At 44.0% G+C, this 23,304-nt stretch overlaps 1 protein-coding gene across 1 annotated transcript in view; it reads right to left on the minus strand.

The window, feature by feature from the left end:
- LOC121542009 (replication protein A 70 kDa DNA-binding subunit) overlaps positions 1-23,304 on the minus strand; it is a 118,595-nt gene that overhangs the window by 49,712 nt on the left and 45,579 nt on the right. The window contains exons 10-12 of the mRNA XM_041851431.2: positions 14,164-14,356; positions 6,982-7,118; positions 5,180-5,328 (exon numbers count right to left, since the gene is read on the minus strand). Of these exons, the coding sequence (XP_041707365.1) occupies positions 5,180-5,328; positions 6,982-7,118; positions 14,164-14,356 (479 nt within the window). The remainder of the gene's footprint in view (positions 1-5,179; positions 5,329-6,981; positions 7,119-14,163; positions 14,357-23,304) is intronic.

Genomic DNA, 23,304 nt, shown 5'->3' on the forward strand with positions numbered 1-23,304 from the left:
CCTTGAAAGCGGCAGCTCTACCCTTTAGCTCAGTGTGGATGTTGCCTGTAATCCATTGCTTCTGGTTGGGGTATGTACGTACGGTCACTGTGGGGACGACGTCATCGATGCACTTATTGATGAAGCCAGTGACTGATGTGGAGTACATTTGACATTTTAGTCATTTAGCAGACGCTCTTATCCAGAGTTAGTGAATGCATACTTTATTATTATTATTATTTTTTTTTACTTTTTCTCCATACTGGCCCCCCGTGGGAAACTAACCCACATCCCTGCCGGCCAAACCCTCCCCTACCTTGGACGACGCTGGACCAATTGTACGCCGCCCATGGGTCTCCCGGTCGCGGCCGGCTGCGACAGAGCCTGGACTCGAACCAGGATCTCTAGTGGCACAGCTACCACTGCGATGCAGTGCCTTAGACGACTGCGCCACTCGAATCCCGGAACATAGCAAAACAGTCCTGTAGCTTACCATCTGCGTCATCTGAACACTTCCTTATTAACCGAGTCACTGATCTAATGATCTAATTATTCTGTCTCTTCGCAGCAAAATCTGCAGAGCTGGGATGGTTATATTCCCCTTATATATAACATTCTATTGGTTGCAAGAATTTTGTATAATAAATTTAACTGAAAAACTCTAAGTAGCACCAAACAGATGTTGGACATTCATATACAGTACCAGTCAAAAGTTTGGACACACCTACTCATTCAAGGGTTTTTCTTTATTTTTACTATTTTCTACATTGTAGAATAATAGTGAAGACATCAAAACAATGAAATAACACATATGCAATCATGTAGTAGCCAGAAAAGTGTTAAACAAATCAAAATATATTTTAGATTCTTCAAAGTAGCCACCCTTTGCCTTGATGACAGCTTTGCACACTCTTGGCATTCTCTCAACCAGCTTCATGAGGAATGCTTTTCCAACAGTCAGGATTTCCCACATATGCTGAGCACTTGTTGGTTGCTTTTCCTTCACTCTGCGGTCCAACTCACCCCAAACCATCTCAAAAGTATTTATTTTAATCATGGAACATTTTCTAAATTCAAACTGACCCCCTGCAACTGGACATGGACATTTTATCAAACTCCTGTTTCCCCGAATCGAGGACGAAGACAGCATCGCCAAGCTAAGGTTGGTCAAAAATTCTCTGTGCTACACCAAACAGTACATATCCTCAACCAATATTGATTAGCACCCCCTTTTGTCCTCAGAACAGCCTCAATTCGTCAGGGTATGGACTCTACAAGGTGTCGAAAGCGTTCCACAGCGATGCTGGCCCACGTTGACTCCAATGCTTCCGGGTCATTCTACAGATTCGGTGCCTTTTGTGATTGAGGAGGATGAAACAATGAACATTAAAATCTTAAGCTTTTTTTTTTTGATGTGACAAAGTAATGTGTGTACTTGATAGAAAATACCTTTTCCCATCTCAATGTAGAGTATTAAGTTATTATTCTGTATTATTTTCTCAAACAAGTCCCAATTTAATTCAACCCCGTCACAGTCATTTTGTTATTCAACTATTCATTTTTCCAATAAGCTTGAGATCAGCTTCTGGCATAATCTCACAGTTTAGATGTCCCTTGTAAATAATGGCATATTGTAATTAAAGAGAAAATCAAGAAAAACTGACCAGCACCATCCTTTCCAGTTTACGATGAAGAAATTTCTAATCTAACTCCACATTTTCGCAAGAAATGTGCAAGAATGCTGCGTAATTCCTGACAAAATTGAAATAGCCTTATTTACCCTGATTTAATACACACAATAAAAACACTATTGATGTTATATTTTGTGTATTTAATACAAAAATGTAAAAAAATAATCTCGTAACAGGGATGAATGCACCGCAACAGTTTGAAAATCATGTAACAGGGTTGAGTGAAAAGCATCACGTGTCATATGTTTTATCTTTTGAGATCACTAACATGTTGCCATTTTTTAAACATTTTAAACATTTTTAAACCTACTGTCAACATAGCTTTTAAAATCTAAAGAATCTAGATGAAAGCTAGACAGAGTAAAACACATTAATGAACTAATAACAGTAACAACATTTCATTGATTTCATAAAAATATCCATCTGATAATGGCAGGAGTCTGTTTGAACATTGAGCAAACATCTTAACATTGATAACCTATATAGGTCACATGTTGCCATTTTTTAACATTTTAAACTACTGTCAACATAGCTTTTAAAGTTTAAACAATCAAGATGAAATCTAGACAGATTAAAACACATTAATAAACTAACAACAGTTACAACATTTCATTGATTTCATAGAAATATCCAGAGTAATGGCAGGATTGTCTGTGTTGTTTGAATGTTTGAACATTAAGCAAACATCTTAACATTAATAACCTATAGGTAAGCCTACAGTTTGTTCACCATTTTTACTGAGAGAGCCTAGCCCACACTTCCTTCTGTATTTCCATGTGCCTAGAAGTCACCGGTTTAGGGGGGATCAATGTGTTCCAAGATGTCCTCAAATGGATACCACAGGATATCATCAAGAAGTGGCCAGAAGTACCTATTTGGTCCAGCACAGCACATGCATTTGACCTGCACATGGGATTCATCTGTGGCTAGAATTATTCCGGGATAGAAATCGTCATCATATTTGGCCACGCACCATTTCCCGCATATGTCTGGATTTGCCCAATCAACCTCCCTCTGTGACACGACTGATGTAACTTTAGGGGTAAATGTGAAATGTTGTGTATTGAAACACTGGCATTCCAGTTTCTTGTTGTGGACTGTGCACATACAGCTTACATCACGGTAGGCAATTTGCCTTGCAGCCACACAAACAACTTGGTGGATCCGCATTGTGGATGGAACTACTGGCAAATTGGCTGGCATACCTTGGACGGCTTTCTCGATGGCCTCGTCTTCAATGAAGTAAAGCTTGATGGCAGTGTTGTTCTCCTCTAAGACCCTGTACAGAGTATGAGCATTTGGGATGTCACATCCTTGACTTATCAGCCTGTCTGCGGTTCTTTTTAGGGTTGCACCAACACCATCTGGTGCTCCCTTCCCATGCCCTGCTTCAAAGAAATTCCAAGACCCTGCCCTCAAGCCCCTCTTGGCCAGTTCTGTGCTGAACAGAAAGAAATTGCCTTTTTGCCTGTACTGGGTACAAGGGCCATCGCTGAAGAAGTGTACTGTTGATATGTTGGGGTGGGTATGTTGCAGGTCATCAAGCACAGGACTGAGGTGTGCCCAGATAGCAGGAGGAGCCTTATTCCTTGATGGAGAAATGGTGGTGAAGCAAGTTGGTTGCTGATTCTGTCCAACGTAGAGGACACCTGTGTGGAGGGACGGCCTGTTCATGAGATGAACCAAAGTGAACAGACTGTATCTCTGTCCCATATCTGCAGGTGAAGTTTTCTGAAAAATCAATATGGATAAGGCACTCATCTGCAGACATGTTGAATTGAATCTGAAATTGTAGGTCAAGGTCAAGTCAATGACCTGCTTACTCTTCAAGACTAAATATTGTATCCTTTTAATCACTATGTAGTAAAATGAACATGAACTTGCAGATAATACTCCTAAATATGTCAATGTATATAGGAGAGAGAACAAATTAATTGTCACTTTTTTAAAGTTATTATTTTCAAAAATTCCTCGTACTTTTAGTTGATACTGTAAAACCGTAAACAACAAACATTCAACAAGAAAATATGATTGGTATTAAGCAATATACATTAAATATTGCTAAGATTTAACAGCCATTCAACCCCGTAACATTGAAAAATGTGATGGGGTTGAATGTGACAGGGTTGAAGATTTTGTGCTAATCTGTTGCTAATTCGGGATGCTAGCAGCTAGCAGTGTGCCACATGGCCTTATTCAACAAAAGACATTGTTATACTTCATAGCTATAAAAACAATTCTTGGTAAAATCTTAACTATGAATTCCCCCCCAACAGAGTTGAATACCTGAGATTGACAAAGCCCATATGTGCTTAAAAAACATGAAATATTTATAAAAAGTGAGAGAGCAGCTTACCACTTGTCACACCAGGCTTCTCTGAAGACTTGTATGATGTCACTTCCTCATAAATGATGTCCACAGGATCAAACCATTATTTAATTGTGAGTGGGGGTATTGTTGCGTTACGGGGTTGAAAGAAATACAAGGACAGGGGTAAAAGCCTGAATTTCTCAGAAAATAAAATGTCTTATGCTGAGAAAATGGATTATGCATAATAAGGGGGCATATACAATTAATTTAACAAAAAAAAAGCATTATTATTTAACACTGTGTACTCAAAATGAGTCACGCCATTTGCATGATGGTCAATAGGGACAGGCGAAATTCTTAATACTCCTAAGAAAAGCAAACATATAAGTATTGAAATTCATCTCTGTTTAAAATCATATTCTCTACTCCATATTAAAAACATGTAAAACTTTGAAATGTTGTAATTTAAGTGTAGTTTGATAAATGTTCTGACAAGTTATAACACTAGTACATCTTGGGACACTGACAATACTGAAATGTCACCGAATCTGTAGAATGACCCTTCCCACAGTTGTGTCAAGTTCCTTTGAGTGGTGGAACATTCTTGATACACACAGGAAACTGTTAAGTGTGAAAAACCTAGCAGCGTTGCAGTTCTTGACACAAACCGGTGCTCCTGGCACCTACTACCATACCCCGTTCAAAGGCACTTAAATATTTTGTCTTGCCCATTCACCCTCTGAATGGCACACATACACAATCCATGTCTCAATTGTCTCAAGGCTTAAAAATCCTTCTTTAACCTCTCTCATCCTCTTCAGCTACACTGATTGAAGTGGATTTAACAAGAGACATCAATAAGGGAGCACAGCTTTCACCTGGATTCACCTGGTCAGTCTATGTCATGGAAAGAGCAGGTGTTCATAATGTTTTGTAGACCCAGTGTATGTTTACATTGCCAAGTGAAAAAAACAATAAACAAAAGTGAAATAAACAATCTCTCTCTTCATCCTGACTGAGTCCCAGTAGGTCTGAACAGGCATGTGCTGCATCTCTCTCTTCTGCACGTGACAGATGGGATACAGGAGTGTGTCTGTGTACTGTATGGGCTTGTGTGTGTGTGTGTGTGTGTGTGTGTATCTGCATGAATATTTGCTGGTGTGCATGTGTGTGTGTGTGCACACATGTCCTAACTCACCATCCCCTCAGCCTGTGGGTCTCAGGTATGTCAGGGTTGACCATGACAGTGGAGCTGAAGAGAGCAGAGATAGAGCGGCCTCCAAAGTCTGACAGGCGGGCTCTTTTAACTGCTACTATAGGCTGGCCTGAACCATCAAACACCTCTGCCTGGAGAGAGAGGAGAGGAGGTTAGAGCACAACACAATAACACACACACATGCATGCGAGGAAGACCGTACACACGGGCACGTACACACACACACACACACACACACACATAATGTACCTTCTCAATATTTTTACATTCTGGATGTAATCTGAGACTTTCCTTTGAAATCCTGAAGGTCGAGTGGTTCAATTGAGCAAATCTGATTTTACATCCCAGAAAACCCAATAAAACACCTCATAACATACACACGCACACACACACACACACACACACACACACACACACACACACACACACACACACACACACACACACACACACACACACACACACACACACACACACACACACACACACACACACACACACACACACACACACACACACAGAGAGATTAATTCCTTCATCCTCTGTATATCTTTGTGTTTAACTGCAGATCCACCCCAGGAGACACAGACACGACAGATACAGTGTGACTGTCACCATCTTGTCACTTGAGTGTATGTATACTGTGTGTGTTAGTGCGTGTGTGTGTTAGTGTGTGTGTGTTAGTGTCTGTGTGTTTGTACTCGTGTGTGTGTACTCGTGTGTGTGTACTCCTTGGGTGAGTGTGTGTGTGTGTGTGTGTGTGTGTGTGTGTGTGTGTGTCTGTGTACTCCTTGGGTGTGTGTGCGTATGAATAATGTGTGTGTGTGTGTGTTAGCATGTGTTTGTGTGTGTGTTAGTGTGTGTTTGTGTGTGTGTTAGCGTATGTGTGTACCCCTTGTGTCCGTGTTTGTTAGTGTGTGTGTCTGTACTCCTTGGGTGTGTGTGCGTATGAATACTGTGTGTGTGTGTGTGTGTTAGCATGTGTTTGTGTGTGTCTGTACTCCTTGTGTCTGTGTTTGTTAGTGTGTGTGTCTGTACTCCTTGTGTGTGTGTTTGTTAGTGTGTGTGTCTGTACTCCTTGTGTGTGTGTGTTTGTTAGTGTGTGTGTCTGTACTCCTTGTGTGTGTGTTTGTTAGTGTGTGTGTCTGTACTCCTTGTGTGTGTGTTTGTTAGTGTGTGTGTCTGTACTCCTTGTGTCTGTGTTTGTTAGTGTGTGTGTCTGTACTCCTTGTGTCCGTGTTTGTTAGTGTGTGTGTGTCTGTACTCCTTTTGTCTGTGTTTGTTAGTGTGTGTGTCTGTACTCCTTGTGTCTGTGTCTGTGTGTGTTAGTGTGTGTGTCTGTACTCCTTGTGTGTGTGTTTGTTAGTGTGTGTGTCTGTACTCCTTGTGTCTGTGTTTGTTAGTGTGTGTGTCTGTACTCCTTGTGTCTGTGTTTGTTAGTGTGTGTGTCTGTACTCCTTGTGTCCGTGTTTGTTAGTGTGTGTGTGTCTGTACTCCTTTTGTCTGTGTTTGTTAGTGTGTGTGTCTGTACTCCTTGTGTCTGTGTCTGTGTGTGTTAGTGTGTGTGTCTGTACTCCTTGTGTGTGTGTTTGTTAGTGTGTGTGTCTGTACTCCTTGTGTGTGTGTTTGTTAGTGTGTGTGTCTGTACTCCTTGTGTGTGTGTTTGTTAGTGTGTGTGTCTGTACTCCTTGTGTGTGTGTTTGTTAGTGTGTGTGTGTGTACTCCTTGTGTGTGTGTGTGTTAGTGTGTGTGTCTGTACTCCTTGTGTGTGTGTGTGGTCTTACCTCTTCGCCCCACAGTGTGACTGCGACAGCCTTGCCACTGGTGTCCATCAGGTGAATGTCTCTTTTATACACCTCTCTACTGGTCTTGGTGGTGATACGACTCACACCATCCACACTCCTACACACTCCTATCACATCTAGAGGGGGAGAGAAAGGGGGGGGGGGAAGAGAGAGAGAAAGAGGGGGGAGGAGAGAGAGATATTAGTTAGACCTCTACTGGTCTTGGTGGTAGTGTCATTTCTTAATTACAAATATATTATCTTTCTTCCTTTATCTCGCTTCCCCCCCTCTCTCACTCTCCCCCTCTCACTCTCCCCCTCTCCCTCTCCCCCTCTCCTTAGCCTTCTGTCTCCATATCTTTCTCTCCCTTACTTCTTCTTACCTCCTCCACCACTCTCCCCTTCTCGCGCTCTAATATGTGTTTGTGTGTAATTCCATTATGGTTGAGATGATGTCATCCACCTCTGAACTCCATTATCGCCACGGGAACAACCTGACAGCTCTCATTAGACACTGTTAATCCACTATTAATGACCAAGGAGAGGGGGGTGGGGGTTGAAGAGGAGAACGAGGAGGGAGAGAGAGAGTGGGGGGAGGGGGAAAGAGGGAGGCGGAAAGAGAGGGGAGGGAGGGGAGAGAGAGAAGGGGGAGAGGAGGGGAGAGAGTGGGGAGAGGGAGAGAGAGGAGGAGCGGGAGAGAGAGAGAGGGGGATGGGAAAGGGGAGAGAGGGGGACGGGGAGAGGGAGAGAGAGGAGGAGAGAGGTGGAGGGAGAGAGAGGGTGAGACAGAAGGGGAGAGGGAGAGAGAGGAGGAGAGGGGGAAGAGGGAGAGAAGGGGAGAGAGAGAGGAGGAGAGGGAGATGAGAGAGAAGGGAGATGGAGAGGAGGGGAGAAAGAGAGAAGGGAGAGGAGGGGAGAGAGAGAGAAGGGAGAGGGAGAGGAGGGGAGAGAGAAGGGAGAGGGAGAGGAGGGGAGAGAGAACGGAGGAGAGAGGAGGGGAGAGAGCGAGAGTGAGTAGGAGGAGAGGGGGGAGAGAAGAGAGAGAGACAGGGAGAGAGAGGGAGAGAGAAAGAACATATAAGGGGGAAAAAAACACAGTACTTCATACTTTGCTAGTACTACACTGAACAGAAATATAAACACAACATGCAACAATTTCAAAGATTTTACTGAGTTACAGTTCATATAAGATATGCCACACCTGTCAGGTGGATGGATTATCTTGGCAAAGGAGAAATGCTCACTAACAGGGATGTAAACACATTTGTGCACAAAATAACATTTGAGAGAAATAAGCTTTTTGTGCATATGAAAAATTGCTGAGATCTTTTATTTCAGCTCATGAAACATGAGACCAACACTTTACATGTTGCGTTAATTTTTTTGTTCAGTGTATTTTTCGAAAGTCCCTTAACCACTCCTCAACCCCATCCCATCCCAACACAACCAACCACAAGCCAACCCAACCCAACACACCCAACCCACCCAACCCACCCAACCCAACCCAACCCACCCAACCCAACCCAACCCACCCAACCCAACCCACCCAACCCACCCAACCCAACCCAACCCACCCAACCCAACCCACCCAACCCAACACAACCCACCCAACCCACCCACCCAACCCAACCCAACCCAAGTGTGTTGAAGCTCCAATTAAACCTCCAGAAAAAGTAGTGACTTCAACATAATATCATTCCCCCATCCTCTCCATTCAGTCCAAATGAAGAAACTCATACTCATGCCTTCCTATCATTTGACCTAATGTAGAAGAGGAGTGAGTGACAGCCAATCAGAACAAATACTGGCAAATGTCAGCCCAATCTGCATCGAGCCCTTCTAATTTACCTGGCTGGGCTGGGAGATAAGACAGGGAAGGGATATGAGGGAGGAATGGAGGGGAGGGAAACATGGAGAGGAGATGGAGGGGTTGGGGCAGAGACCATATAAAACTGTACAGCTTCATTATACATTTATAATAAACGGTGGAATGAACTTTCTCATCTCTTTATCTCTTCTGTATCTATGTAACTGTCTGTCTAAATTACTTTTCCATTGACCGTCTGACCCTGTACTAAGTCCATCTGTCTATCACCCCCTCCCACCTTCCTTTCTCTCCTCCTATCCTCCCTTTCTCTAATCTCCCTCTCAAACCCCCTTCCTTTTTCACCCAAATCTGGTCATTTTCAACCTCTCCTTGTCCCAGTCTGTAGCTGACCGCCATCATTCCTGTTCCCAAGAACTCTGAGGCTTCATGCCACAATGACTGCCGCACTGTAGCGCTCACATTTGTAATCATGAAGTGCTTTTAAAGGCTGGTTATGGCACACATCCACTCCATGGTGCGGACAGCCCAGTACATCACTGGGGCCGAGCTCCCTGCCATCCAGGACCTCTATATCAGGCGGTGTGAAAGCAAGGCCATTTAAATTGTTAAAGATTCCAGCCACCCAAGCCATAGACTGCTCTCTCTCTGCTTCCGCATGGCAAGCAGTACTGGTGCATTAAGTCTGACACCAACAGGCTCCTGAACATCTTCTATCCCCAAGCCATAAGACTGCTAAATAGCTAACTAAATGGCTACACTGAGTTGACCCTTGTATTTTATTTTTGCACTGTCTCTATGTACACTCACACTGACACTCCAACACAAACACACTTAATTTGCTCACACACACACACACACACACACACGTACACACACACACACAACATGCACACGCATTTATACTGACACTACAAACACGCATACACACTTACATAGAATGATCATGTACGCTGCTGCTACTCTGTTTATCATATATCCTGATGCCTAGTCACCTTACCCCTATACATATCTACCTCTATCACTCCAGTATCCCTGCACAGTGTAAATATGGTACTGGAACTGACTGACCCTGTACATAGTATGCTTAGGGAGTAAACATTATTTATAATAAGGGTTACATGGAGAAAATCAGACCTCTCTTGAAATAAAAATGGATGGCCGTCCCTTCAGCAAAATATACCTGCTAGGGGGATTTTTGTAGATATTTTTTTATCGGTTTTACAATTCTAATTTCTAAAGACTTTTAGGCTGGGTCCCTTCGTGAAATGCAGGTTTTAACTAATTAAACAACAAAGAATATGATCTACATGATCAGTCTCTGTGTGTAAAATAAAAAGTGGTTAATGTGAACCTAACTCATAGCTAAAAAATGTAAGGAAAGTAATTCAATGTTATTTGTTGCCTAGACTACTGCAAATGACACTCAAGTCCACAGAATAAACGATACGTGTTCTAATCTCATTATGGACACTAATATTGCAGTCCCGCGTATCATGACAGCCTTTATAATATAACACTTGTGACCACACACATCTAAATATTGTAATCCGTAAAAAACATCTTAAAGTAGAAATAGAATGAAACAAACAGTCATTCTATTTTTTGCTTTATTATAGTGGCTACGATTATAGTGGCCACTATAGTAGACGTCAATCAAGAGCACAAGACTACATGTGTGTAAAAATAACGTTCACTGAGTAAAAAATTAAATAATCCCCCCTCACTCACACACAAGTGTTACAGTATGTCAAGTTCAGCACAACAAAAGCAATATCTTTGGGCTACACTGCGGGTTCATCTGTTCTACAATGTGCCAACAGAGCATGAGACCCTTTGTTGGCATAATTGATCTCTTTCAGGCAGAGAGTACACCTGGCATACCCCTTTTTATCCACCGTATTGAAAGAGGGAAAGTGTGTAGTGTTCCTTTCACCTCTAGTGGCATCCAGTTTAAACCAGGCCCGGCTCCAGCTACATTTCATCCCTGAATCCACTTGTTAAACAAGCAACGCCTCATTTTCACCTGATTCTCTCATTCCGAAAAAGAACCACATACTGTAGAGGGAAAACATTAGTTCACAGATAGTAGTTAGTTCGTTAGCTAGTTAACAGTAACATTTCACACAGATTGCCAGGGTCCAGTGAGCAACTAACGTTATAACTTGAGGAACGGCAAGGAGTCTTATACCAGTTAACACCATAGCGAGTTGGTTAGGTTACTAACGTTAGCTCATCTGATGTTCTGATGTTGTAACGTTAGCCAATCAAATCAAATGTTATTTGCTACATGCGCCAAATGCAACAGGTGCAGACCTTACAGTGAAATGCTTACTTACAAGCCCTTAACCAACAACGCAGTTTTAAGAAAAACAAGTGTTAAGTAAAAAAATAGATACGTAAAAAATAAAAAATAATTAGAGCAGCAGCAAAATAAAATAACAGTAGCGAGGCTATATACAGGGGGGTACCGGTACAGAGTCAATGTGCGGGGGGTAGAAGGATTGCTTTATACTATTCCAGGTATTCCTTAAAGAGGTAGGGTTTCAAGTGTCTCCGGAAGGTGGTCAGTGACTGCTCTATCCAGCTAGCAAGATACTTAACAATGCTAACAATTCTTGTTCCACCACACTTGCTCTCTATCCTAATTGGTCAACAAGCTTATTTGACGCGTCAAATAGTGTTATTTGACATGTATCTTTTTTGACACGCAAAGACCCAAACGGCGTTCCATATACAGCTCATGAAGCACGCTTCATCACCTTCTCACCCCCGTCTCCGTCGTCAGGCTTCTCACCAACCTCTTCGTTGTCGTTCATTGAAAGCGCTGATGTAACTGCTGCTGTAACTGCTGATGTAACCGGCAAACTGCCTTTCCACTCTCTGCTGTCTTTCCAGAGCATGCGTTGATGCTGTAACTAGCAAGTTGGTTGTCTCTTCTCTCTTCAGTCACGTGCTGAATTCTGTTGTTATGTGAACAATTGGCTGAGCCTTGGATACAGCCAGTATTGCTCCAAATGCGCATCCCTCGTTCGCTTACAGCCGTAGTGATCCAAAGCCCCAACCCCCCCAAAGTTTTCTTATTGGAGCCACACAAATCACGTAGGTTGCCTATTTTGGATTCAAAACGGCGAATTTCACTGAAAGGTGACTAGTTTGCATCCCTGATATTAGCAGAATATTTTTGGTGCGGAGAGCAGGCCCGTTCCTGCTCTCCGCACCAAGCCAGTGGTGAGTGTCGCCAGTCCGGCCCGTTCCTGCTCCTCGCACTAGGCCAGTGGTGCGTGTTCCCAGTCCGGCCCGGCCCATTCATGCTCCTCGCACCAGACTAGTGGTGCGTGTTCCCAGTCCGGCCCGACCCGTTCCTGCTCCTCGCACCAGGCCAGTGGTGCGTGTTCCCAGTCCGGCCCGGCCCATTCATGCTCCTCGCACCAGACTAGTGGTGCGTGTTCCCAGTCCGGCCCGACCCGTTCCTGCTCCTCGCACCAGGCCAGTGGTGCATGTTCCCAGTCCGGCCCGGCCCATTCATGCTCCTCGCACCAGACTAGTGGTGCGTGTTCCCAGTCCGGCCCGACCCGTTCCTGCTCCTCGCACCAGGCCAGTGGTGCGTGTTCCCAGTCCGGTACGGCCCGTGCCTGCTCCCCGCACCAAGCCAGTGGTGCGTGTCGCCAGCCCGGTACGGCCCGTTCCTGCTCCCCGCACCAAGCAAGTGGTGCGTGTCGCCAGCCCGGTACGGCCCGTTCCTGCTCCTCGCACCAAGCCAGTGGTGCGTGTTCCCAGTCCGTCCCGGCCCGTTTCTGCTCCTCGCACCAAGCCAGTGATGCATGTCGCCAGTCCGGCCCGGCCCGTTCCTGCTCCTCGCACCAAGCCAGTGGTGCGTGTTCCCAGTCCGGCCCGGCCTGTTCCTGCTCCTCGCACCAAGCCAGTGGTGCGTGTCGCCAGTCCGGCCCGGCCTGTTCCTGCTCCTCGCACCCGGCCCAGCTGTCGCTCGTTGTCTCTGATTGGGGATCATACTTAGGCAGCCTATTGGCACTCGTTAGTTGTGGGATCTTGTTCCGTGTGTAGGCTTGTTTTGTGTTCAGCCTTTGGAATTCACGTTTCGTTTGGTTTGTTGTATTGTTGTGTGTTTATTCGTTGTAAATAAACATGTATGCATATCACGCTGCGCCTTGGTCTGACCCGTCCTTAAACGAACGTGACAAACAGACTATGGAAGGCGCACAGTACTACATAGAGCCATGGCTACATGGAACTCTATTCCACATCAGGTAACTCACGCAAGCAGTAAAATCAGATAAATAACCCCATATAACAATACGCCTGTGAAGAGTCACACACACAGGTACAAACAAACGCATACAAAACACACATAACATACACACTACATACACACTACATACACACTACATACACACGTATGTTGTAGTAGAGTAGTGGCCGGAGGACACATACTTAATGTATTGTGAAATCTGTTGGAAAATATATTCTAATGTTTAAATGTTTTATTATAATGTATATTACTGCCTTCATTTTTGCTGGACCCGAGGAAGAGTAGCTACTGCCTTGGCAGCAGCTAATGGGGATCCATAATAAATACAAATACAAACACACCCCAATCCAACCCAAACCATAACTAACCCAACCCAACCTAACCCAACCATACCAACCAAGCAAACCTCACCAAGCCAACCCAACCCAACCCAACCAACCAACCAACCCAACCCAACAAAACCCATCCCAACACAACCAAAACCAACCCACCCAACCCAACCCAAGTGTGTTGAAGCTCCAATGAAACCTCCAGAAAAAGTAGTGACTTCAACATAATATCATTCCACCATCCTCTCCATTCAGTCCAAATGAAGAAACTCATACTCATGCCTTCATATCATTTGACCTAATGTAGAAGAGGAGTGAGTGACAGCCAATCAGAACAAATACTGGCAAATGTCAGCCCAATCTGCATCGAGCCCTTCTAATTTACCTGGCTGGGCTGGGAGATAAGACAGGGAAGGGATATGAGGGAGGAATGGAGGGGAGGGAAACAGGGAGAGGAGATGGAGGGGTTGGGGCAGAGACCATATAAAACTGTACAGCTTCATTATACATTTATAATAAACTGTGGAATGAACTTTCTCATCTCTTTATCTCTTCTGTATCTATGTAACTGTCTGTCTAAATTACTTTTCCACTGACCGTCTGACCCTGTACTAAGTCCATCTGTCTATCACCCCCTCCCACCTTCCTTTCTCTTCTCTCCCTCTCATCACACATTTCCTCCTTCTTTTTCTCCCCAAATACGACTCTCTTTTTCTCCCCCTTCTCCGCCACAATCTCCAACCCTCCCACCCCCATCACCGATGATGGCGTCCTTGTCCTTGTGCTCCAGCTGAGCGATGGGTATGAAGTCGCACTGCACCATGGGAAGGTCCTGGTCATCCTCACACTGCACGATGGATGTCTCTCTTTGGAGGGTCATCTCATAGTTGTTCTTCAGGGTCATATACTGCTTCTTGGCTATCTTTATTTTGCCCTGCGAGATGTAGTACACCTAAATAGATTAGATTAGATTAGATAGATAGATAGATAAGATAGAGATAGAGAGAGAGAGAGAGAGAGAGGGGGGAGGAGAGACAGAGAGAGAGAGAGCTCAAAGACATTGCTCCTGCATTTTTAACAAAAAATATAGATTTAGAGTTAGATAAAGTAGGATTTTTTGGCAGGGACATATACAGGATGCTACCCTCCACAACATAACCTTTATTCCAAACCAAAACTCCAAACCTACAAACTGATTTTGGACGGAATTACCTGGAAAGCTTTCTACTAACAAGGATTACTATTCTCAAACTATACAGCAAATGCTCTGGAAAACAAACAGAAACCTGAAAACACCATCCAACCTGGAACTGAGTGAGTAATGTTTAGTATGAAGCTATTTTTCACTTTCAAAAACCAAGAAGAAAAATTCATTACAATGATATATTTTATATTATAAGGACTGAATTCTAAGGCTACCAAGCTTAAGCTTGCTACAAAGAGATACAATTTCAATTAGCACTGACGTGTGAAGTGAGAGGTGTCAAAGCCCTTGAGCCCAACAATGGCAGGAGAGTCGTACAGTCTACCCCAACTAGAGGCCTTAGAAGAGGCCTTAGAAGCACTCCCCCACTGTTCAGAGGTCATTAAAATACAGTACCCTCTGAATGTAAAAACGACAAGACACGAAAAGAGTACAAATTGAAACTTCTTTTGGGGAAGCACGAGACACTTTTTGCTGATTTGTATAAAAATGGGAACATAAGCAACCTTATCTTCCACACAGACCATCCCCTGGCATGGCACAGTGCTATACTAGCACACTACCCCTCTGTTAAGAGGGGGGTGTTAGCGACGGGTGGAAACTCAGGATACTGGACAACGAGGACTCTGAGTCGTCTAATATTAATCTCTATAAATCTGGAACCGTTTTGGTTCAAGGCAACACCAAACAGTTCCAGCTGGACTTTCACCTAATCAAAGAAATAGCTCAGCAGGAGAAGCTGTCCCTTGAGAAAGATACCTCTACCCCGAGCGGGTCAGACCAGACCTCTTCATTAAATAACCCCACAGAGCAACCCCAAGCAGAAACTCAACTTCCCAGCACAGAGTACTACTCCCTCATTGAAATGAAGGATAAATTCACCCAGCTGGAGGTAAGGCAGGTGGAGCTGGAACAGCAGGTGAACACACTCCAGTCAGCACAGACCCAGACAACAGTCCAGCACAACAACACCCCCTTAACTAGACCTGGAGAGCTGGAGGTAGAGAGAGACATGTCTGCACTCTGGACTGTGGTGAGACAACATCAACAGGAGAAAGAGCAGGAGCAGGAGAAGAACAGAGCACTAGAGGAGAGGATCAGAGTGCTGGAGGAGAAGGTGAGAACGATGACGGGTGACATTGAACAACCCATTAGAGAACAGCCCACCTCAGATCCTGGCCAAAGTCTCGACACCGCAGCAGAACAGTACACCCTAGACCCTGACCATAGCCTCGACATCACACCCAGACAAACAAATGAAGAACCCCAAGCCCTGGGGACCCCAACCCCTCTGAGCAACCCCCCAGTCAGACACCCTGATAGCCCTCATGACGACCCCCCCCACACCCACTGAGGACATACACAAGCCACAGATTGTACTCCTTATGGACTCAAACGGGAAATACATACAAGAAAATAAACTTTTTCCAAAACACACAGTGTCTAAACTCTGGTGTCCAAATACCCAGCGCGCCCTAGACCTTCTGTCTGAGGACCGACTAGGATCACCCAGCCACATAATAATACACACAGGCACAAACGACCTGAGAACACAGCAGGAAAGGGTGGCCACATCACTCAAGGGCGTGATAGAAAAAGCTTCTTCTACTTTCCCCAACGCACAAGTGGTTATCTCAACCCTGTTACCACGAAAAGACTTCCACCCTTCTACCATACAGCGGGTAAACGCAAGTATTTCCCGTGACTGTGCATCAAAACCAAATGTCTTCCTGGCCCACCACTACACCCTGGACGTGAACAGCCTTTACGACCAGGTCCACCTATACAAGGCAGCAGTGCCCACCTTCGCCCGGACCCTAAAGGATATCGCCCTCAACCGCAGACCCAACACCTCACACAGGAGCAACAGATCAACAGACACCCCGCCCAGACCAGCGAGACACTCTCCCAGACCTGCGGGACCCCCCCAGGACCTACACATAGAGGACCCCCGCAGAGAGGACCTACATCCAGACCACAGCACCATCAACCACATCTACACCCCCACCCCAACCAATTAACTCCCCCCCAAGTCAACCATGCCCACACCCCATTTAGGCCCCCTCAGATCAGACCTATGCCCCTCCTACCCACCCCAAGCCCCCCCCACTCCCACAAAGAGGGCCTCAACATGAAAGTCACACATACGCCCAGGCCGTGAGCAGGCAAACAGGCCCAACCCCCACTCTTACACTAACCCAAGCCAATGGCATGTACCAGATGCTCAGCAGGCTCTGCTCACAATTACTGGCCTGAGGCCAAACCACACAACCAACAACATTAGACACTTTATGGAACACAAAGCCTTCACTATTTCATCCTGGAATATCCAAGGCCTGAGGTCATCTGCCTTTGGCCTAAAGAGCAGGAATCTGGACTTCACCAAAGAAATCGGAAATACAGACATTGTCATCCTACAAGAAACATGGTATAGAGGAGACGGACCCACTGGTTGCCCTCTAGGTTACAGAGAGCTGGTAGTCCCATCCACCAAACTACCAGGTGTGAAACAGGGAAGGGACTCAGGGGGTATGCTAATTTGGTATAGAGCAGACCTAACTCACTCTATTAAATTAATCAAAACAGGAACATTTTACATTTGGTTAGAAATTCAAAAGGAAATTATCTCAACTGAGAAAAATGTCCTCCTGTGTGCTACCTATATCCCCCCCACTAGAATCCCCATACTTTAATGAAGACAGTTTCTCCATCCTGGAGGAAATCAATAATTTCAGACCCAGGGACATGTACTAGTCTGTGGCGACCTAAATGCCAGAACTGGACAAGAACCTGACACCCTCAGCACACAGGGGGACAAACACCTACCTGGAGGTGACAGCATTCCCTCCCCCATATGCCCCCCTAGGCACAACTACGACAACATAACCAACAAAAATGGGTCACGACTCCTGCAGCTCTGTCGCACACTGGGTATGTACATAGTCAATGGTAGGCTTCGAGGGGACTCCTATGGTAGGTACACCTATAGCTCATCTCTTGGCAGTAGTACTGTAGACTACTTTATCACTGACCTCAACCCAGAGTCTCTCAGAGCGTTCACAGTCAGCCCACTGACACCCCTATCAGACCACAGCAAAATCACAGTCTACTTGAACAGAGCAATACTCAATCATGAGGCATCAAAGCCAAAAGAACTGTATAATATTAAGAAATGCTATAGATGGAAGGAAAGTAGTGTTGAAACCTACCAAAAAACAATTAGGAAACAACAAATTCAATCCATTCTAGACAACTTCCTGGACAAAACGTTCCACTGTAATAGTGAAGGTGTAAACTTGGCAGTAGAAAACCTAAACAGTATATTTGACCTCTCAGCTTCCCTATCAAATCTAAAAATCTCTAACAGAAAACCAAAGAAAAGTAATAACAGTAATAAATGGTTTGATGAAGAATGCAAAAACCTAAGAAAGAAATTGAGAAACCTATCCAACCAAAAACATAGAGACCCAGAAAACCTGAGCCTACGCCTTCACTATGGTGAATCACTAAAACAATACAGAAATACACTACGGAAAAAGAAGGAACAGCATGTCAGAAATCAGCTCAATGTAATTGAAGAATCCATAGACTCTAACCACTTCTGGGAAAATTGGAAAACACTAAACAAACAACAACACGAAGAGCTATCTATCCAAAACGGAGATGTATGGGTAAACCACTTCTCCAATCTTTTTGGCCCTATAACAGAGAACAAACAGCAAAAAAATATACATGATCAAATGCAAATCTTAGAATCAACTATTAAAGACTACCAGAACCCACTGGATTCTCCAATTACATTGAATGAACTACAGGATAAACTACAAACCCTCCAACCCAAAAAGTCCTGTGGTGTTGATGGTATCCTCAATGAAATGATAAAATATACAGACCACAAATTTCAATTAGCTATACTTAAACTCTTTAACATCATCCTTAGCTCTGGCATCTTCCCCAACATCTGGAACCAAGGACTGATCACCCCAATCCACAAAAAGTGGAGACAAATTTGACCCCAATAACTACCGTGGGATATGCGTCAACAGCAACCTTGGGAAAATCCTCTGCATTATCATTAACAGCAGACTAGTTCATTTCCTCAGTGAAAACAATGTACTGAGCAAATGTCAAATTGGCTTTTTACCAAATTACCGTACGACAGACCACGTATTCACCCTGCACACCCTAATTGACAAACAAACAAACCAAAACAAAGGCAAAGTCTTCTCATGCTTTGTTGATTTCAAAAAAGCTTTTGACTCAATTTGGCATGAGGGTCTGCTATACAAATTGATGGAAAGTGGGGTTGGGGGAAAAACATACGACATTATAAAATCCATGTACACAAACAACAAGTGTGCGGTTAAAATTGGCAAAAACACACACATTTCTTTCCACAGGGCCGTGGGGTGAGACAGGGATGCAGTTTAAGCCCCACCCTCTTCAACATATATATCAACGAATTGGCGAGGGCACTAGAACAGTCTGCAGCACCCGGCCTCACCCTACTAGAATCTGAAGTCAAATGTCTTCTGTTTGCTGACGATCTGGTGCTTCTGTCACCAACCAAGGAGGGCCTACAGCAGCACCTAGATCTTCTGCACAGATTCTGTCAGACCTGGGCCCTGACAGTAAATCTCAGTAAGACAAAAATAATGGTGTTCCAAAAAGGTCCAGTTGCCAGGACCACAAATACAAATTCCATCTAGACACCGTTGCCCTAGAGCACACAAAAAACTATACATACCTCGGCCTAAACATCAGCGCCACAGGTAACTTCCACAAAGCTGTGAACGATCTGAGAGACAAGGCAAGAAGGGCCTTCTATGCCATCAAAAGGAACATAAAATTTGACATACCAATTAGGATCTGGCTAAAAATACTTGAATCAGTTATAGAACCCATTGCCCTTTATGGTTCTGAGGTCTGGGGTCCGCTCACCAACCAAGAATTCACAAAATGGGACAAACACCAAATTGAGACTCTGCATGCAGAATTCTGCAAAAACATCCTCCGTGTACAACGTAAAACACCAAATAATGCATGCAGAGCAGAATTAGGCCAATACCCGCTAATTATCAAAATCCAGAAAAGAGCCGTTAAATTCTATAACCACTTAAAAGGAAGCGATTCCCAAACCTTCCATAACAAAGCCATCACCTACAGAGAGATGAACCTAGAGAAGAGTCCCCTAAGTAAGCTGGTCCTGGGGCTCTGTTCACAAACACAAACAGACCCCACACAGCCCCAGGACAACAACAACAACAACACAACTAGACCCAACCAAATCATGAGAAAACAAAAAGAGAATTACTTGACACATTGGAAAGAACAAACAAAAAAACAGAGCAAACTAGAATGCTATTTGGCCCTAAACAGAGAGTACACAGTGGCAGAATACTTGACCACTGTGACTGACCCAAACTTAAGGAAAGCTTTGACTATGTACAGACTCAGTGAGCATAGCCTTGCTATTGAGAAAGGCCGCCGTAGGCAGACCTGGCTCTCAAGAGAAGACAGGCTATGTGCACACTGCCCACAAAATGAGGTGGAAACTGAGCTGCACTTCCTAACCTCCTGCCAAATGTATGACCATATTAGAGACACATATTTCCCTCAGATTACAGCGATCCACAAAGAATTTGAAAACAAACCCAATTTTGATAAACTCCCTTATCTACTGGGTGAAAAACCACAGTGTGCCATCACAGCTGCAATATTTGTGACCTGTTGCCACAAGAAAAGGGCAACCAGTGAAGAACAAACACCATTGTAAATACAACCCATATTTATGTTGATTTATTTTCCCATTTGTACTTTAACTATTTGCACATTGTTACAACACTGTATATATACATAATATGACATTTGAAATGTCTTTATTCTTTTGAAACTTCTGAGTGTAATGTTTACTGTTAATATTTATTGTTTATTTCACTTTTGTTTACTATCTACTTCACTTGCTTTGGCAATGTTAACACACGTTTCCCATGCCAATAAAGCCCTTAAATTGAAATTGAAATTGAGAGAGAGAGAGAGAGAGAGAGAGAGAGAGAGAGAGAGAGAGAGAGAGAGAGAGAGAGAGAGAGAGAGAGAGAGAGAGAGAGAGAGAGAGAGAGAGAGAGAGAGAGAGAGAGAGAGAGAGAGAGAGAGAGAGAGAGAGAGAGAGAGAGAGAGAGAGAGAGAGAGAGAGAGAGAGAGAGAGAGAGAGAGAGAGAGAGAGAGAGAGAGAGAGAGAGAGAGAGAGACAGAGAGCGAAAGAGAGAAAGAGAGAGAGAGAGAGAAAGAGAGAGAGAGAGACAGAGAGAGACAGAGAGAGAGAGAGACAGAGACAGAGAGCGAAAGAGAGACAGAGAGAGAGAGCGAAAGAGAGACAGAGACATAGAGAGAGACAGAGAGAGAGAGAGACAGAGAGAAAGAGAGAGACAGAGAGAGAGCGAGAGAGAGATAGAGAGATAGACAGAGAGAGAGAGAGACAGAGAGAGAGAGAGACAGAGAGAGAGAGAGAGAGAGAGAGAGAGAGAGAGAGAGAGAGAGAGAGAGAGAGAGAGAGAGGTTAGATTGCTTTAGGGTGCTCTACGATATGTGAGTGAGATGAATTGAATCGATCATAAAAACAAAAACAAAAAACACACATCACCTGGTTAACTGCTGGCAGGTGATGTGTAGGGTTTGGAAAAAGCTGCAGTCTTATTGGCTAGACAATAACTTTACAGGGATATGCTTGTCACTATTTTGGTCATGTTTCAAAGTAACACTGTTAGTAACACTGTCATATTGTTTATCCCCTCTCCAAATAGTGTAACTCAATTGTGTTACACTGCTTGGCCAAGCACAGAAGGTCCAAGTTGAGGGTTTCTGTTTACCTTGAATGGGAGCTGTCATATCAGTCCCATCAGGACCACTATCTCTCTAATACTCCACGAAATAGAGGTGACGCAGAGTGACTCAGCTAAAAACGGACCAATTTAAACCCAATCTATTATTTTCTGCACATTCATTCTCTCCCTCTACCCCTCTGTCTCTCTCTCTCTCTCTCTCTCTCTCTTTCTCTTTCTGTCTCTCTTTCCCCAGGCCCTTTCCTTCTCTCTCTCTCCCCCTCTCGCTCTCCCCTCATGAAAAAATACTACAGTTTACTATAGAATACTATACTACACACTGTAGTATCCCTCGATCATGTGTAGTACTTACTATAGAATGTTGTAGTATACTGTAGAATACTATAGTACATACTACAGTATCATCCGCAAAAAAAACACTGTAGTAAATACTACAGTAATGTCCGCAAAAACACTACAATCCGCAAAAACACAACACATTTTTAACTATAGTAAATACTACAGTATTTATTTAGCATATACCCTACCCATTTCCCTCCCCCATATACCAATTTGTGCCATCCATAAGTGAGAAAACGACTTGCCAAGTATAGACCATATTGTGTTTCCTACAGGTTATAGAAAAGAGCAGAAGCTCTGAACTCTGTTAAGTCCCCAGTCCTACATACCTACCTACATACCTACATACCTACCTACCTACCTACCTATCTACCTACCTACAGTTGAAGTCGTAAGTTTACATACACTTAGGTTGGAGTCATTAAAACTCGTTTTTCAACCACTCCACAAATGTATTGTTAACAAACTATAGTTTTGGCAAGTCGGTTAAGACATCTACTTTGTGCATGACACAAGTAATTTTTCCAACAATTGTTTACAGACAGATTATTTCACTTATAATTCACTGTATCACAATTCCAGTGGGACAGAAGTTTACATACACTAAGTTGACTGTGCCTTAGAAGCTTCTGATAGGCTAATTGACATAATTTGAGTCAATTGGAGGTGTACCTGTGGATATATTTCAAGGTCTACCTTCAAACTCAGTGCCTCTTTGCTTGACATCATGTGAAAATCAAAAGAAATCAGCCAAGACTTCAGAGAAAAGTCTGGTTCATCCTTGGGAGCAATTTCCAAATGCCTGAAGGTACCACGCTCATCTGTACAAACAATAGTACACAAGTATAAACACCATGGGACCATGCAGCTGTCATACCGCTCAGGAAGGAGACGCGTTCTGTCTCCTTGGTGCGAAAAGTGCAAATCAATCCCAGAACAACAGCAAAGGACCTTGTGAAGATGCTGGAGGAAACAGGTACAAAAGTATCTATATCCACAGTAAAACAAGTCCTGTATCGACATAACCTGAAAGGCCGCTCAGCAAGGAAGTAGCCATTTCTCCAAAACCGCCATAAAAAAGCCAGACTACGGTTTGCAACTGCACATGGGGACAAAGATCGTACTTTTTGGAGAAATGTCCTCTGGTCTGATGAAACAAAAATAGAACTGTTTGGCCATAATGACCATCGTTATGTTTGCAGGAAAAAGGGGTGCTTGCAAGCCGAAGAACACCATCCCACCGTGAAGCACGGGGGTGGCAGTATCATGCTGTGGGGGTGCTTTGCTGCAGGAGGGACTGGTGCACTTCACAAAATAGATTGCATCATGAGGAAGGAAAATTATGTGGATATATTGAAGCAACATCTCAAGACATCAGTCAGGAAGTTAAAGCTTGGTCGCAAATGGGTCTTCCAAATGGACAATGACCCCAAGCAAACTTCCAACGTTGTGGCAAAATGGCTTAAGGACAACAAAGTCAAGGTATTGGAGTGGCCATCACAAAGCCTTGACCTCAAT

This window comes from Coregonus clupeaformis, chromosome 27 (genome assembly GCF_020615455.1).
Source record: "Coregonus clupeaformis isolate EN_2021a chromosome 27, ASM2061545v1, whole genome shotgun sequence".
Classification (NCBI taxonomy): Eukaryota; Metazoa; Chordata; class Actinopteri; order Salmoniformes; family Salmonidae; genus Coregonus; species Coregonus clupeaformis.